Source organism: Balaenoptera borealis, assembly GCF_965194805.1.
Source record: "Balaenoptera borealis genome assembly, chromosome: 15".
In the NCBI taxonomy this organism is placed as follows: domain Eukaryota; kingdom Metazoa; phylum Chordata; class Mammalia; order Artiodactyla; family Balaenopteridae; genus Balaenoptera; species Balaenoptera borealis.
In genome coordinates, this window is record NC_138871.1 from 44,960,223 (window position 1) to 44,975,736 (window position 15,514).

At 36.1% G+C, this 15,514-nt stretch overlaps 1 protein-coding gene across 1 annotated transcript in view; it reads left to right on the top strand.

The window, feature by feature from the left end:
• Positions 1-15,514, top strand: part of PPP4R3B (protein phosphatase 4 regulatory subunit 3B) — a 61,087-nt gene that overhangs the window by 8,522 nt on the left and 37,051 nt on the right. The window contains exons 3-6 of the mRNA XM_082356527.1: positions 7,072-7,695; positions 12,521-12,598; positions 13,694-13,810; positions 15,310-15,426. Of these exons, the coding sequence (XP_082212653.1) occupies positions 7,072-7,695; positions 12,521-12,598; positions 13,694-13,810; positions 15,310-15,426 (936 nt within the window). The remainder of the gene's footprint in view (positions 1-7,071; positions 7,696-12,520; positions 12,599-13,693; positions 13,811-15,309; positions 15,427-15,514) is intronic.

Consider the following 15,514-nt stretch of genomic DNA (forward strand, 5'->3'; position numbering starts at 1 on the left):
GATCTAAAAAAAAGTGACCTCTATTGCAGACATACATATGCAGTTCATAAATACTTGCTGTTCTGTTCTTTTTTTCTTTTTTTCTTTATATTTATTTTTGGCTGTGTTGGGTCTTCGTTTCTGTGCGAGGGCTTTCTCTAGTTGCGGCAAGTGGGGGCCACTCTTCATCGCGGTGCGCGGGCCTCTCACTATCACGGCCTCTCTTGTTGCGGAGCACAGGCTCCAGACGCTCAGGCTCAGTAGTTGTGGCGCACAGGCCTAGTTGCTCTGCGGCATGTGGGATCTTCCCAGACCAGGGCTCGAACCCGTGTCCCCTGCATTGGCAGGCAGCTTCTCAACCACTGCGCCACCAGGGAAGCCCATGCTGTTCTGTTCTTGATTCAATAAACTTGAACCATGAATTCATTCATCTATGAAATGGGGGGAAAAATGTTCCATGTAAATAATGAAAGCAATAATTTCAAAATAAAAGAAAGATTACTTCTCCATAATATTTATAAGGCTGTTCAGAATATTAATAGCAGTATATAAAGGCTAACCTTTTTTTATGATAAATTACTGAAACGTGATATTTTATTTTGTTTTCTCCCTCCAATACCAGCATGGCAACTGGCACACATTGTGTATGTACTCGGTATATATTTGAAGAATGAGTGAATAAAACAGAAGACAAACATCTTATTTAGAACTAGGGTGTTGAATTACATGTCTGCTAGAACATAAATTTATATTGTGGATAATATTTTCCAGTGATCAGCATATTCAGTTATCCTTTGCCCCACTTTTCCCCTCCCCACACCTCAGCACCTGCTGTTTAATATATGTTCTTGGATATATATATATATTCTTAATGACTTTGTACTTTTGTCTTAGAACTTTTTGCTGAAATTTGTTTTTTACTCTTTTCACTCATGTAGTTCGGGAGGTCCCCAAGACCACTCACAGGTTCACTAATTCACTAGAAAGACTTAGAGAACTCCACAAGCTATTACATTCATGGTGCAGTTTATTACAATGATATGATTCAGGTTAAAATTACCATTGGGAACAGGCACATCGGGCAGAGTCTAGGAGAGTTCCAGGCGTCAGTATCCAATTTTCTCTTTTCAGAATAGTCATGCAGACAGCACTTAACTTCTCACAGCAACGATGGGTGGCAACATGTACAGAGTATTACTGACCAGGGAAGCTTACCCAAACCTTTGTGCCCAGCATTTTCATTGGGGCGTTAGTCATATAAGCATGCTGACTACCCATGTGGCTGACTCTAGTTTCCAGCACTCCCAGAGGTTGAGCTGATATTGTGTGGCCCAAGATCTCCTCGATAAACCATACAGTTATCCACACATGTATGTGGACTGTCCAGCATAGCCCAAGGTCCCCAGGTAAACAAAAATACTCCCAACAGAGGATATTCAGAGTGCTTAGAGGTTGACTCTCAGGAGTTAGGCAAGGTCCAAACCTTTCTTTGGGCAAGATTAGTCCTTTACTGCAAAGGCCACCCTTCGGCCCTTGGCCAAGACTCTTACAGCAAAATGGTCATATTTGTCTAAGTATCTACATTTAGTGTAGCATTTATATGACAGAGCAATAGTATCAGTATGAATATGCGTAACATTTGGAGGAGTCAGTCTGGGCTAGGAGTAGATTTAAAGAAACAACTATTCTGACCTATAAAGCCATGATTTACTTTTTATATTTTTGCACTATTTTGACTGCTCATTACCCTCCTTGATCTACCACAGTTTGTACCTTATGGTAAACTCGTAGAGAACTCTTTAGTATAGAAATTAGCTGATGGTTAACAGCTAGTAAGTCCACTTATTCCTCATGCCAGTCATTTTCTATCGACATTACATGCTGAGGAGGCTTTAATTCAGTTTCCTAATACATTTGATCATAATATCAATATTATCATAAGGCTTATGTACATGAGGTAGTTGGATCAACAGTGGCAATGTTATACCATATTGCGGTATGGTAGTAGATGTAACCTGAAAAAAGTAAGAGTCAGTAGATACTGGCACATTACAAGAATCCCACTCAGTCATTAATAATTGGTCCAGTTCATCATATTGTATGACAGTGTCTCCCAGGGTGGTGTCAGCTCTATCAAGTAGACTTACAGACTTCCATTCAACCTTGTTGAGTCCCAGGAGCAGTGGTAGACTTGGGAAACATATGGCTTCACCCTTCCAGGCATCTGTTACAATGGAGCTAAGAGAATATCATCTCTTACTCTGAGCTTTTCATAAGGCACCAGTGTTAATATTGGATTTCCTTCATTACATTACCTATTAATTTATTCCTTTGCCCTCTGTTACATTTCTCCTCCCCATTTGTCATTGATTTTTGCGCAAACTTTTCCGCCTTCGAAAGGAATGTTAGGTTTGGCCACTCTGCTGGTCTAGCAAGGTTAATTTTTTACTGCACAACTCAGTACTGTACTTTTAAGATCTAGCCATGTTGCTGAGTATACATTTAGTTTATTGCTCCCAGCTGCTATGTGATATTAAACAGAACCATACGTAATGTTTTACTTTTTAATTCTGGGAAGTCATTGCTGACCTTTGAAAGAACAATTTCAATAAAAAACCTATTTCTTTGTCATTTGTTAACCCCTTATAATAAGAAAATAGAACTTCTCTCTGAAAAAGATTGACAGCTCAAAGAGCAATAAGTATCTTAAGGGGAATGGTGAATGATAAAACAAAATAATCATTGGGGAGAGAGAAATTACAAAAACAAGGGCTAAGGGACTTCCCTGGTGGCACAGTGGTTAAGACTCTGTGCTCCCAGGGCTTCCCTGGTGGCGCAGTGGTTGAGAGTCCGCCTGCCAATGCAGGGGACACGGGTTCGAGCCCTGGTCTGGGAAGATCCCACATGCCACAGAGCAACTGGGCCCATGAGCCACAATTACTGAGCCTGCGCGTCTGGAGCCTGTGCTCCGCAACAAGAGAGGCCGCGATGGTGAGAGGCCCGCACACCGCGATGAAGAGTGGCCCCCACTTGCCGCAACTAGAGAAAGCCCTCGCACAGAAACGAAGACTCAACACAGTCATAAATAAATAAATAAATAAATAAAAGAACGTGAATTTCTTTTAAAAAAAAAAAAAAGCAAACTGGGCTATTCATTTCAGTAACAGTCAAGTGGTCTTAGTTTGCATTCAATTTCCAATCAGTTTCTCAATCTATTTCATCTGAAGTCTTCACATTACCCACTATAAAAAAAAATACCTATTTATAAAAAAAAAAAAAAAAAAAGACTCTGTACTCCCAGTGCAGGGGGCCCAGGTTCAATCCCTGGTCAGGGAACTAGATCCCGCATGCATGCCACAACTAAGAGTTCGCATGCCACAACTAAGGAGCCCACGTGCCACAACTAAGGAGCTGGCGAACCACAGCTAAGGAGCCTACCTGCTGGCAACTAAGACCCAGCACAACCAAATTAATTAATTAATTGTTTTAAAAAGAGCTAAGATAATTGATACATATTGAACTCTTAGAAAGCATAAAATCAGAAGTACATATGGAAGTTCTAATCTCAGAAAATGGTAGAGACATTTTCTTTGAAACAGATGAAGGAATTGGATGAAGATAAGTTGTGAGATGGAAAAGAAGAATGTTGGAGGAAGTTGAGTACTGATGGCCTCTTTTTTTCCCAAAGGGAAAAAGTTCTCTCTAAGACTTAAAGGGGAAAGTAATAGTGTTTGACCCTTGAAAAGGGAAAAAAATTAAAGCAGTAGCTATAAGGGACTAGGATAGGAGTGTGGAAAAGAGAAATTTTCATTGAGAAGCCTACTGATAGTGTGGACTTACCATGAACCTTATCACAACAAAAGTTTGGTTTTTTCCTTAACGCTGTTTTTTTTTAATTTATTTATTTTTGGCTGCATTGGGTCTTCGTTGCTGCACGGGGGCTTTCTCTAGTTGCAGCGAGCGGGGGCTACTCTTGGTTGCAGTGCGCGGGCTTCTCATTGAGGTGGCTTCTCGTTGTGGAGCATGGGCTTTAGGTGCGTGGGCTTCAGTAGTTGTGACTCGTGGGCTCTAGAGCTCAGGCTCAGTAGTTGTGGCGCACGGGCTTAGTTGCTCCGTGGCATGTGGGATCTTCCCGAACCAGGGCTTGAACCCGTGTCCCCTGCATTGGCAGGCGGATTCTTAACCACTGCACCACCAGGGAAGCCCCCTTAATGCTGTTTGACCAATATTGGAGAGGAAGGGGCTGTGCTCAGCAGAGCCTCTCAGGGACCCAAGTTGATAGAGAATTCATTTTAATACTTCCATGATTATTGCAAAGTGGGGAAGAAGGGTAGCAAATCAGAGCACTGGTTTTTGAAAGCTCTTCCCAGAAGTTATACATGGCACTTTTGCTCACATTTTATTGGCCAAAGCAAGTCACACAGCTACATGTAACTTGATGGAAGCAATGAACTCATGTGCCACAAAAGGGAGAGAACCAGAAATATCTGGTAGACAGCACTATTGTCATCCAGGTAGACACTTGGGTTTATGTGCTGTTGACAGATCAGATCAGTCAGGGTTACGTTCAGGATGAAGCCAGGAAGCTTGTAAGGGATAATACTAGATAACAAAGAAATAAACATGCTGTAACCTAGTGGTTACATGCATGGTTCTGAAGCTGTGTTTTTATTCTTAAACATATGCAAACTATGTTCATTTGAAGTGTAAGTTAACTCCTGGTTTCCTCTTATTTGTTCTTTGTAACCTCTGATTCTTCTTCCTTCCCCTCACACTACGTTTTCTCTTTTCTCTGGTTAGTGTCAGAGTCTTCTGGCTTTAACTGTTACCCTAATACCAAATCTCTATCTTTTGTCCTATTCTTTTTCCAGAGTAGTAGACCCACAGATTTAATTGCCAGCTGGATATTCAAACACCTCAAACTTAATAAACTGAACTCTTACTAACATTCCTCTCCCACATTCCCAGTTTTTGTTAAAGAAGCCATAATCTTCCCAATGATGGGTTTAAATCTATAGGGTCATTGTGTTTCCTTCTCTCTTTTGTAGCTATCCCATATCTGTCCCAACATCGCTATCCAAATTCAGTTGTTGTTCATGTAGCCTTTGGAATAACACCCTAATTTATCTATATTTTCAAATTTGTCTCATACAGCTGATGCCAGCTTACTTTCTAAAGGACAGTGCTACACATTCACTTCCCTGAACAGTAATGCAGGTGTTTTAGCTTGACTTTTCATGATCTGGCTGGAGTCTACATTTCCATTTTTGCTGTTTGCCATATGCATGTCACATATTTCCATTTCTCTGGCTCTGTGCTCTTCCCCTTGAACTTTGAGTACCTTTATCTCCCATCAGAATCTTACCTATCTTTGTAGGTCCACTTAAAATCTCAGATGCCACTGCTTTTTTTCTTTTTTTCGAATTTTATTTAATTATTTTTTTATACAGCAGGTTCTTATTAGTTATCTGTTTTATACATATCAGTGTATACATGTCAATCCCAATCTCCCAGTTCATCCCACCACCACCCCCACCCCCACCCCCCGCCACTTTCCCCCCTTGGAGTCCATACGTTTGTTCTCTACATCTGTGTTTCAGTTTCTGCCCTGCAAACCGGTTCATCTGTACCATTTTTCTAGATTCCACATATATGCATTAATATATGATATTTATTTTTCTCTTTCTGACTTACTTCACTCTGTATGACAGTCTCTAGATCCATCCACGTCTCTACAAATGACCCAGTTTCGTTCCTTTTTATGAAATGCCACTGCTTTTATGATTCCTTCCGTGTATTCTCTGCTCACCCCCACCCCAAGAGCTGGAGTTTCCCTTCCTCTGAGTTTCCAAGGCATTTTATCTGAACTGTTCTTAAGACCTTGTTACTTATATTTTCTCTTATATTTATGTGTCGTCCTCCCTAAGCCCAGCTACTCTGTTGAGAACTCAGAAGTAAAAGAAATACTCTCATTCCTCTAGGGAAAAAAAGTATCTTGTATGCATCAGTGTATCCGTCTACTTTTTTCTCTGAGTTCTTAGGTCTTTTTTCATATATTGCTTTGGTGGATTTGGAAATTTGTGGAACTTTTTCTGCTTAGGATATTCAGGATGTTTTAAGGTGGAGAAGAGAGGATGATTGTACTCTTGGATTATGAATTAGAAAAATTTATGAAAAGTAAAGTTCTAAACATTTTTTGTTAGAGTAATTCATTATAGAAAATTTGTTAGCCATGCTTTTCTTGAATCATAAAGTAGTCAACCTGAATCATAAAGCAGTTCTTTATTCATTATGTTGTGATTTTTATCTAGATAATACTTGGAGGCTTTATCACAGATGTTAAATGAATGCCAGTTTTTAAAAGAATACACTTTATTTATTAGTCTATTTATCAGCTTCAGGCTCAGAGCAAAAGCAAATATTTTTCCAAAAGTGAATTTCAAAAGTATTTTGAGGAAATCATATTTTCTTACTCTTGAATATACAAGGAGTTGGGTTTTAATTTGGTTTGAACTCAGTAGTGTCCTTGTTAAGCCAGTTGATGGTGCTTTGTCATACATAGTGATTTGGGGGGACCAACAGAAGAGTTACTTTCTGCAAAATTCACTGTACTAGGTAGAGTGAATTTAATAAACAACTGCAAGTGGTTATTACATAATTTAATATCAAACATACATAACGTTAGCTGAAATACTCAGGTAATTAGGGATCAGAGTTAACCTCAAGTTGTAAGTTCAGAAATTTAGAGGTGAAACCATCTGCAGTCAGTAACTTAAGACTCAAATAGCTGACTCTAAACTAGTTGTATTTTCCCCCTCTAGACTTCACTTTTAATTAACAATGACTGTGTTAGTATTGATTCCTTGAAAATATTGATTTTTACTTAAATTCACTAGTCAGGGGACTTCCAGCAGTCCAGTGGGGGCAGGGGTTCAATCCCTGGTCGGGAACTAGGATCCCACATGCTGTGAGTCGTGGCCCCAAAAAAAGAAATTTATTAAAAAAAAAAAATTCAATGATCAGTGATTTGATTCCCAAAATTCTGAATTCTTTTGTATTTTAAGGTAACCAGCTGTACTTGGATATTTTTAGGTTCAAGGTAAGGATCCATCAGTGGAAGTCACACAGGACCTCATTGATGAATCAGAAGAAGAACGATTTGAAGAAATGCCTGAAACCAGTCATCTGATTGACCTGCCCACATGTGAACTCAATAAACTTGAAGAGATTGCTGACTTAGTTACCTCAGTTCTCTCCTCACCTATCCGTAGGGAAAAGCTGGCTCTGGCCTTGGAAAATGAAGGCTATATTAAAAAACTACTGCAGCTGTTCCAAGCTTGTGAGAACCTAGAAAACACTGAAGGCTTACACCATTTGTATGAAATTATTAGAGGAATCTTATTCCTAAATAAGGCAACTCTGTTTGAGGTAATGTTTTCTGATGAGTGTATCATGGATGTCGTGGGATGCCTTGAATATGACCCTGCTTTGGCTCAGCCAAAAAGGCACAGAGAATTCTTGACCAAAACTGCAAAGTTTAAGGAAGTTATACCAATAACAGACTCTGAACTAAGGCAAAAAATACATCAGACTTACAGGGTACAGTACATTCAGGACATCATTTTGCCTACACCATCAGTTTTTGAAGAGAATTTTCTTTCTACTCTTACATCTTTTATTTTCTTCAACAAAGTTGAAATAGTCAGCATGTTGCAGGTAAGTAAACTGAGGTGTTCTTCATAATTTTGTTTTCAGATAGTCAACCCTTAATAGTTAAGCTGGTGTTCATTCCTTCCTTTTGAAAGATTTCTTTTACTTTAATTGTACTATCAAGCATAGAAAACAGGGCTTTATCTCATAGTTTTCTGAAGAAGAATCATTTCTTAATGTGACCTTTTATATTTCTAAATGTCCTATCATGCAGCTGGGTGTTTTTTTTTTAACTTTTTGTTTTTTTGCATTTAAAAAATTGTGGTAGAGCATACATGACATAAAATTCAAAATTTTAACAATTTTTAAGTGTACAATTCATAACATTAAGTACATTCACACTGTTATGCAGCCATCACCACTATCCATTTCCAGAACTTTTTCATCATCCCAAACAGAAGCAGCTGTTTTTTTAAATATTTTTTATTCCATTTTGTGAGACCTAGTTATTATTGGGGATATGCGTGTATGTGCTTAAAGCTTCTGAAATAATTCAGATGTGCAGCCAGAATTGAGAAACATTAATTAATTTTCAGTAAATGATAGTCAGATTATTTGCTATGTGAGGTTGATTTTATCCTGTCTCCTTGAGTTCAAAGTAGGAGTTTTATACCATGTTTATATCATGTTAATCCTTTATACCCTAACAGTTTGGTAAGCATGATTTTGAAGATTTTGCTTTACATGTGATAGTATACTAACAGTTTCCTGCATAACTGCCTTTGTTATTTCCACATCAGTCACTAAGTTTATTGAGCTGCTACTATATAGTACGTAGTGTAGTTAGTGGTTCTCAAGTAATGTCTGTGGACCCCTGGGCATACCTGAAGCCATTTCAGAGAAGTCTGTGAAGTGTTTCCTTTTCCAACTTCCTGTCACCGCGAGGCTGTATTTTCTTCATATACTTCAACCAGAACAACGTATCACAACGGATTGAATGCTGAAGGAGATGTGAGAATCTAGCTGTCTTCTGTTAAGCCAAACATTAAAGAGATTTGCAAAAATGTAAAACAAAGCCATTCTTCTTTCTAAATGTTTATGATTTTGGATGATACAGTTGTTTCTCATAAAAAATATTTATACAAACATATAATAGCTTATTTTTTAATGAAAATTAATGTTTTTAAGCATCTCAGTTTTAATTATGGTAAATACTGATAAACATAACCCACATAATAAAAGCTCTTTGGGGTCCTCAGTAGTTTTTAAGTGTTTGAAGGGGTCCTGAGACCAAAAAGTTAAGAATGTCTGTCTTAGTACTTACCTGTGAGATTCCATTTCATGATACTTCCAACCATTATTCACTATTATAACTTTACTTTTGTATAGGGTTTACTTCCCAGATCATTCTTTCACCAGACAGTTGTTCATTATTCCACAGTAGTAAGTGTGAGGCAAGTTGGACTTACACATTAGGTTCCATTTATAATATATGGGACCCACTTTTTAAAACCATACTGTACAATTCAGGGTGCCATTTCACTTGCTGACAGAAAAAGTTATAGTCTCAGGAGACTGGAAATAAACCCACAGTCAATGTAGTTGATATAAAGGACCCAATGACAGAAGCTGAAGTGTAGCTTTCAAATGACTGCTGTTGACTTCAGAAGAGTTGCCAAATCCATAATAGTAAATCATAATGCTTTTTATGTTTTAAAAATAAATTATGCAAACTAATCTGTAAATATTTATAACTTTCTATGTCATTTTATACATTCTGTCATAGGTCTATTTGTGAAAGTTATACTTATATAAATGAAGTTTTACTCATTTCTGGTCCCTGAGAGGCATTTTATGAAATAGCCAGATACCGTGAGCTCCCTGTTGTTTACTTAAGGTTTACCACTTTGTTATCTCTTACGTGCCAGCCATGATGCTGAATTCTGTTTTCAACAGTGTGTGAGAAGAAAGCAAGATTATGGCCATTGGCCTCTAAAGGCTCATTTCCTAAAGCCCATCTCTGAGGTTTCCCTGCAGGCATTAGATGTTTCCACATACCCATCTGGCTAACTAGTATGCATATCTGTAGCTTCTTAAATAAGTATTAACCTGTTGTTGCATTAGTTACATAGGGCAAGTGAAAATGTAAGAATTTTATCTAACTCCACCGAAATGAGGTCGTATAAAACTACATAGATAACTCCTAGCCTAAATTAGGTTAATTAACTGAGAAATTACATGAAAGCACTTAGGGTGGTCACTGGCTCCTAGTATGTACTCTAATACATGTTGAGATTATCGTAACCATGGTAGGGACATAAGATTTTAGTTAACCTGAATTTTCTACCTAATTGCAGATCAAAATCCCTTGTGTCCAGAATTGAGAAAGATACTTTAAAATGTTTTATAAATTAAATTCCAAAAAGCCAGTAAATTGAGGTTATTTCCACACAGACAGCTATAGAGTTAAGATCCTTTTCAGAACAAGAAGTTTTAACTTTTCCCTGCACTAGAAATGATTAAGGACAGGTATCTCAAATGTTGACATTTTAGCATGTTACATAAATTTTCACTATTCCATAGGTAAGAGTTGAGTGAAAAACAAACCCAGTGGGATCAGTGGTTTAGTTCTTTTTTGACATATTTTGCAAGATTTCAGCACTGAAAGAGAAATTTCTAACCTTTCATCCCAATTATTAATATGTAAAATCTTCCAACACCATTAAGAAAACAACTTTGCAATAATATGGTTTTGTTTTAGAGGTTTTTGGACTCAAGTGTAGGATTTAAAGTATTAAATTTTATCATACTGGACTTGGCCCATTCTAGTTTGTGTGTATAGTTTGCTTTGGTTTGATTCCTACTTAGGAATCTATCCTGCATATTTTCTGCTGTGGGAGTGACAGAACTTCATTATGCAGGAGACCAGGATTCAAAATCCATCTTTATCACTAGCTAGCTTCTGATAAATCCATTCTTTGGGATGGACTTTTAAAATTAGATTAGGCAATCTCTAGGTACTCTCTTAAAGCCTCATCTAATTCTAAATTTCTGTGTCTATGTGATCCTTTTAGAATTTTTAATGTTGCATGGGTCCTAGGTTTGGGATTTTGGTTTTGTGTGTGTGCCCATTTTTACATCATCGCAAAGAAAAAAGTTCGATTTCAGACTTTTTAGGAGCAGCTCCTCTTTTCCCCTTAAGGTTTTGTTATCCAAAATAGTAAACATGCACAATTTGACTTAAAATAATTATGATTTATTAAAAGCTCTTAAAATGAAATAGAAAAGAAAAAGTGATCTAAAGAAACTAATTACTTGAAGAACCAGGGATTTAGGGGAAATTTTCCAGCTATATTTATGATAGGCTTTAAGCTACCAATCATCGCTCCCTTAATACATTGGAACAGAGTGCTTGTGTAGAATAATATCAAAAATAATGTTAGAGATCAGAAAAAATATATACTAGGAATCGGAAAGCATTCTCCTAGCAGACTGTAATACTTGAAATTGCTTCTGTAATACTTTATGCAGTTCTAGCCATCAGCAAACAAATAATGAGTCATATAAGAAGAATTTAAATGGGAAATTGCATTTATCAAAGAACTGGAACTATTTTCCTATGAAAAGATTCTGAAAAAGTTAAAACTCTTCAGACAGGAAAGGAAGATTTAATCCGCGAGAGGTGCAGGAAGATAAAAATTTATAAAAGGTATAAGTTGAGGTAAATATGTGCTTATTCAACAAAAGCTAAAATACTGAGATGAAAAAGTGATTTGAGGGATAAGTAAAAGATTATTTATGTAGTTGAACTCTCTCAGAAGGTAGATGATTCAGGCCTCCATACATAAGATCCAAAAGGAGTCAACTAAATAACAAAAGGAACACTATTCTGAGTCAAAAAACGGGTTATCTGTCAGTGATGTGTCTTTGAATAGCTCCAAAGGATGTTTAGCGGGAGAGCATGTTATATTTTCCATGATCATACCTAGTGCTTTTCATTCATTTTTTCATATATGCTCTACCTTATTTCAGAAAGGCTTTAAGGGATTGATACCGCTTCATGGATGATTCACAGTAAGAAAAAGGGCAGGTATATTAGCTATATCCTTTATATGTCATGCTTTGATTTTATTATCAACCATGCAGTTATCACTATTACAAATATTTTTAGGTTATGCTATTTTAATTACTTAAAAATATTCAGATTATATTTCATAAAAGTGAATTTTGAAGATTACTGAAACTTAAAAGCATAACTTTCTTTCAGCACATTTTGATGGAAATCTTCTCTAAAGTGAATTTTAATATTCATGTCGGTTTTTCCTTTGTAATTTAATTGTCCATATTTATTATGGAAAATTGGAAAATACAGATGAGCAAAAAAGAAAATCACTCATAATCCATCACCAAAAGATAATCACAGTTAACCTTTATAATCTTATCACTGCCAGAATTCAATGTTCTTTATTGCCGTGTTTGTAACTCTCATTTTTCTAATCCACTGTGGACTAATAATGAGATCTTCAAACTTGTTTGAATTATGTTTAAATTAAGCATAAATAAATGGACCCTGAAAGGGAGCTAAGAGAGGCTCTCGGTTAAGGTAAATAGAGTTTTCATGCATGACCTCTAGAATATCTATTTTTTTGTTTTTCAAAGAGTTCTTTATATTTGAGGTTTCTGATTAAACAAGGTATTAATATGTCTAACTAATATTGAATGGTGTAGTCAAGTTTTAAAAATTATAATATGAATATACCTGGAATTTTAGGTTTTATAATGGAATTGCTGTTAGGTTTTCAGCGACTTTTATTATAGTTTGTGAAATCATATAAATGAGTATAACTTTATACTTTTATTAAATTCATAGTAATTATTTTTTCTCATGTAGGAAGATGAGAAGTTTTTGTCTGAAGTTTTTGCACAATTAACAGATGAGGCCACGGATGATGATAAACGCCGTGAATTGGTAAGTTATTTATTACTGAAATTCACACCCTTAAAGAGCACTTACTCTTTTGGCATACACAGCTTTTAATATTGAACTTGTTAATTTAAGAGAAAAATTTTTGTAATTAGTATGAAAGATATAAACAGATGACCCTTGAGCAACGTGGGTTTGAACTGCAGGTTCCACTTAGACACAGATTTTTTTCAATAGTAAATACTACAGAACTACATGGTCCAAGGTTGGATGCGGAACCACAGATAATGGAGGGCCTACTATAGAGTTACACACAGGTTTTTGACTTAGTGGAGGGCGGGCACCCCAACCCCTGTATTGTTCAAGGGTCACCTGTATTTAAATTATACTATAAAATGATTATTTGCAAAGTTTCTAAAACTTACTGTTTTGTATATCTTAGAAGTTTTTAGAGATATTTTGATGTGGTTTTATTCCCCTCAGTGAGGGAATATGTGCCTTATAAATTACAAAATCAAGACATGGTTTATGTTAGGACAGAACTACAAACTCATACATTTTTATGGTTGTAGATACATTATTGACATGCTTTTTGTTGTTGTTGTTGTTAAACAAAAGGTAGGGAGAATCCTTCTTGAATAAACGAATGATGAATCGGTTCTTGGAAGTGTTTTTCTTCTTTCAAATGTGTTGGTAATCACTTTTTTGAGATGTAACCATACTTTGGGGAAAGAGAATGTTGATTGCTGTTTACCAGCAGTTTGCCAATTTTTCAAACTTATAATCAGATACTAAAGAAGTAATGAAAGATTGCTGACTTAAAATCAGGCATGTCATCTTTGGTATAGTTATTTCTCAGTTTTCTCATTTATAAAATTAGCCCTTTATCCTAGGAAATCTCTGATGTTCCTTACAATTCTTAAAAATTGAATCGTGCTTTATGAGTGCTCCCTGAAAACCCAGCCACCATTTATTATAGCATGGTTTCTATGTTCTTTAGGTTTTGAGGAGCCAGGATACCCTAAAAACTCTAGGTCCCTGAGAAGGTTAATTCCACACTGTGGTAGATCACATTACAGTTTGCCCCAGGGTTACTTTTAATGTGTGTCAACTTCTCACTATTCTTTCTTAACTTTACAGGTTAATTTTTTCAAGGAATTTTGTGCATTTTCTCAGACATTACAACCTCAAAACAGGGATGCATTTTTCAAAACTTTGGCAAAGTTGGGGATTCTTCCTGCTCTTGAAATTGTAATGGTAATTATATAGCTTCTTTTCATGTTTTTGAAATTGCGAATTTGTAATAGATTTATATTGTGGATGGGTAATAATTTTTTATAGTAATGCATATTGAATTTTGTAATTTTAGGTTATGATTCATTTGGTAGTGAGTCATAAAACCTCTTCAGATTTTTATTAACTTAAATTTGTAATATTAACATGTGATTCATATAATATGGCTTCAAGTAAATAAAAATCCCACATGGTTTTATGAGACTGTTATCTCTTCTATAACAAAATTAAGTATGTTTCATAGAAACTAATAAAATACCTTTCCTTTTTAGACCAGTGAATGGGAGAAGGGCAGACTGGACCAAGGGGGCTCGTGCTACATTATGGGGTTAAGGAAGTGATTCTCATACTTTTGTTTATATGAGCTTTATGCATTGGCATTTATTGTATGAAAAATTAAAACTGAGAAAATTTTTAAGTATTTATTAACTCATTTAAAAATGATAATAATTATCCCATTATATGTTAAGATAACTAATATAACTTTCAGGAAAAAATAACTTTTCCAAAACAAAACAAAAAAATTCCAAACAAAACAAAAATTCCAAAACAAAAAAATTGAGACAAGTGGCATTGTTTCACATTTTTTGCCAATCCCTTTAATGCCTGGCTTAATAGAAGATAGCTAGATTCTCATAGCAGCGTCTGCATTTAATCTGTTATGATATTACATCTTGTAGCCTCTGGAAAACCCCACTATACTTGTGATAGACTGGGAGTGAAAAAGGCCAATAATGCCTTAATATTTATTTTCATAATAAATAATATTATGAAAATAGTTTTAATCTCATGCAATTTTGAGAAGGGTGTTATAACCCCCCTTTTCAGTGTGTGAGACCCCTCTCCAGGGTTCCCTGGGACACACTTTGAGAACTGCTAAGTTAGGGAACGTTTTCAGAATCACCTGGAGATTTTTATCTTATGAATCATGTATCCTTCATGTACTGATAGGGAAAAAGCATTCAAGATCACTACCTTAGAAAACTAAGTTACGGAAAAGAGTGGAAATACCCAGATTGTTTTCAAAATCATCCTCTATTAGGAGAGTCATAAAAGGGAGAATCAGTTACTAAGGCGTAACTGGCAAACAGGACCAAAGACAGCTTCTGGAAAGTTTTGAAGCCTTAACTAGGAGACCTCATTCACATTTTTGCATATATTTAAATCAAGAATCCTCCCTCCCACCCCCAAATTTTTTTGCAGCATTTGTAAAGCAGTGCTTTATAATCCTGTGCTGATTCTTAAATTTAAATTCTCTGAAAAAAACTGGCAGAAACTAATCATTGAGCTGCCTAAAGTTTTTAATATTTGTAAAAGAAAAGGATGGGAGAGATTATATGTTTTGATTCCAGTACCATGTCTAAATCCAAAAATTTGTTTGGCATAGATTTGGGAGAAAAAGGGGGAACGCAGGCATAACTTTTGTTCACTGTCTCTAAGTAACCTGATTTTCCTTTTATCAGGGCATGGATGATTTGCAAGTCAGATCAGCTGCTACAGATATATTTTCTTATCTAGTAGAGTTTAGTCCATCCATGGTCCGAGAATTTGTAATGCAGGAAGCCCAGCAGAGTGATGACGTAAGTGATAATGCTCTGGTTCTATATGAATTACCTATAAAATAGTGGTTGCAAATTGTTGAGAGAAAAGTCATAAACATAATTTTTA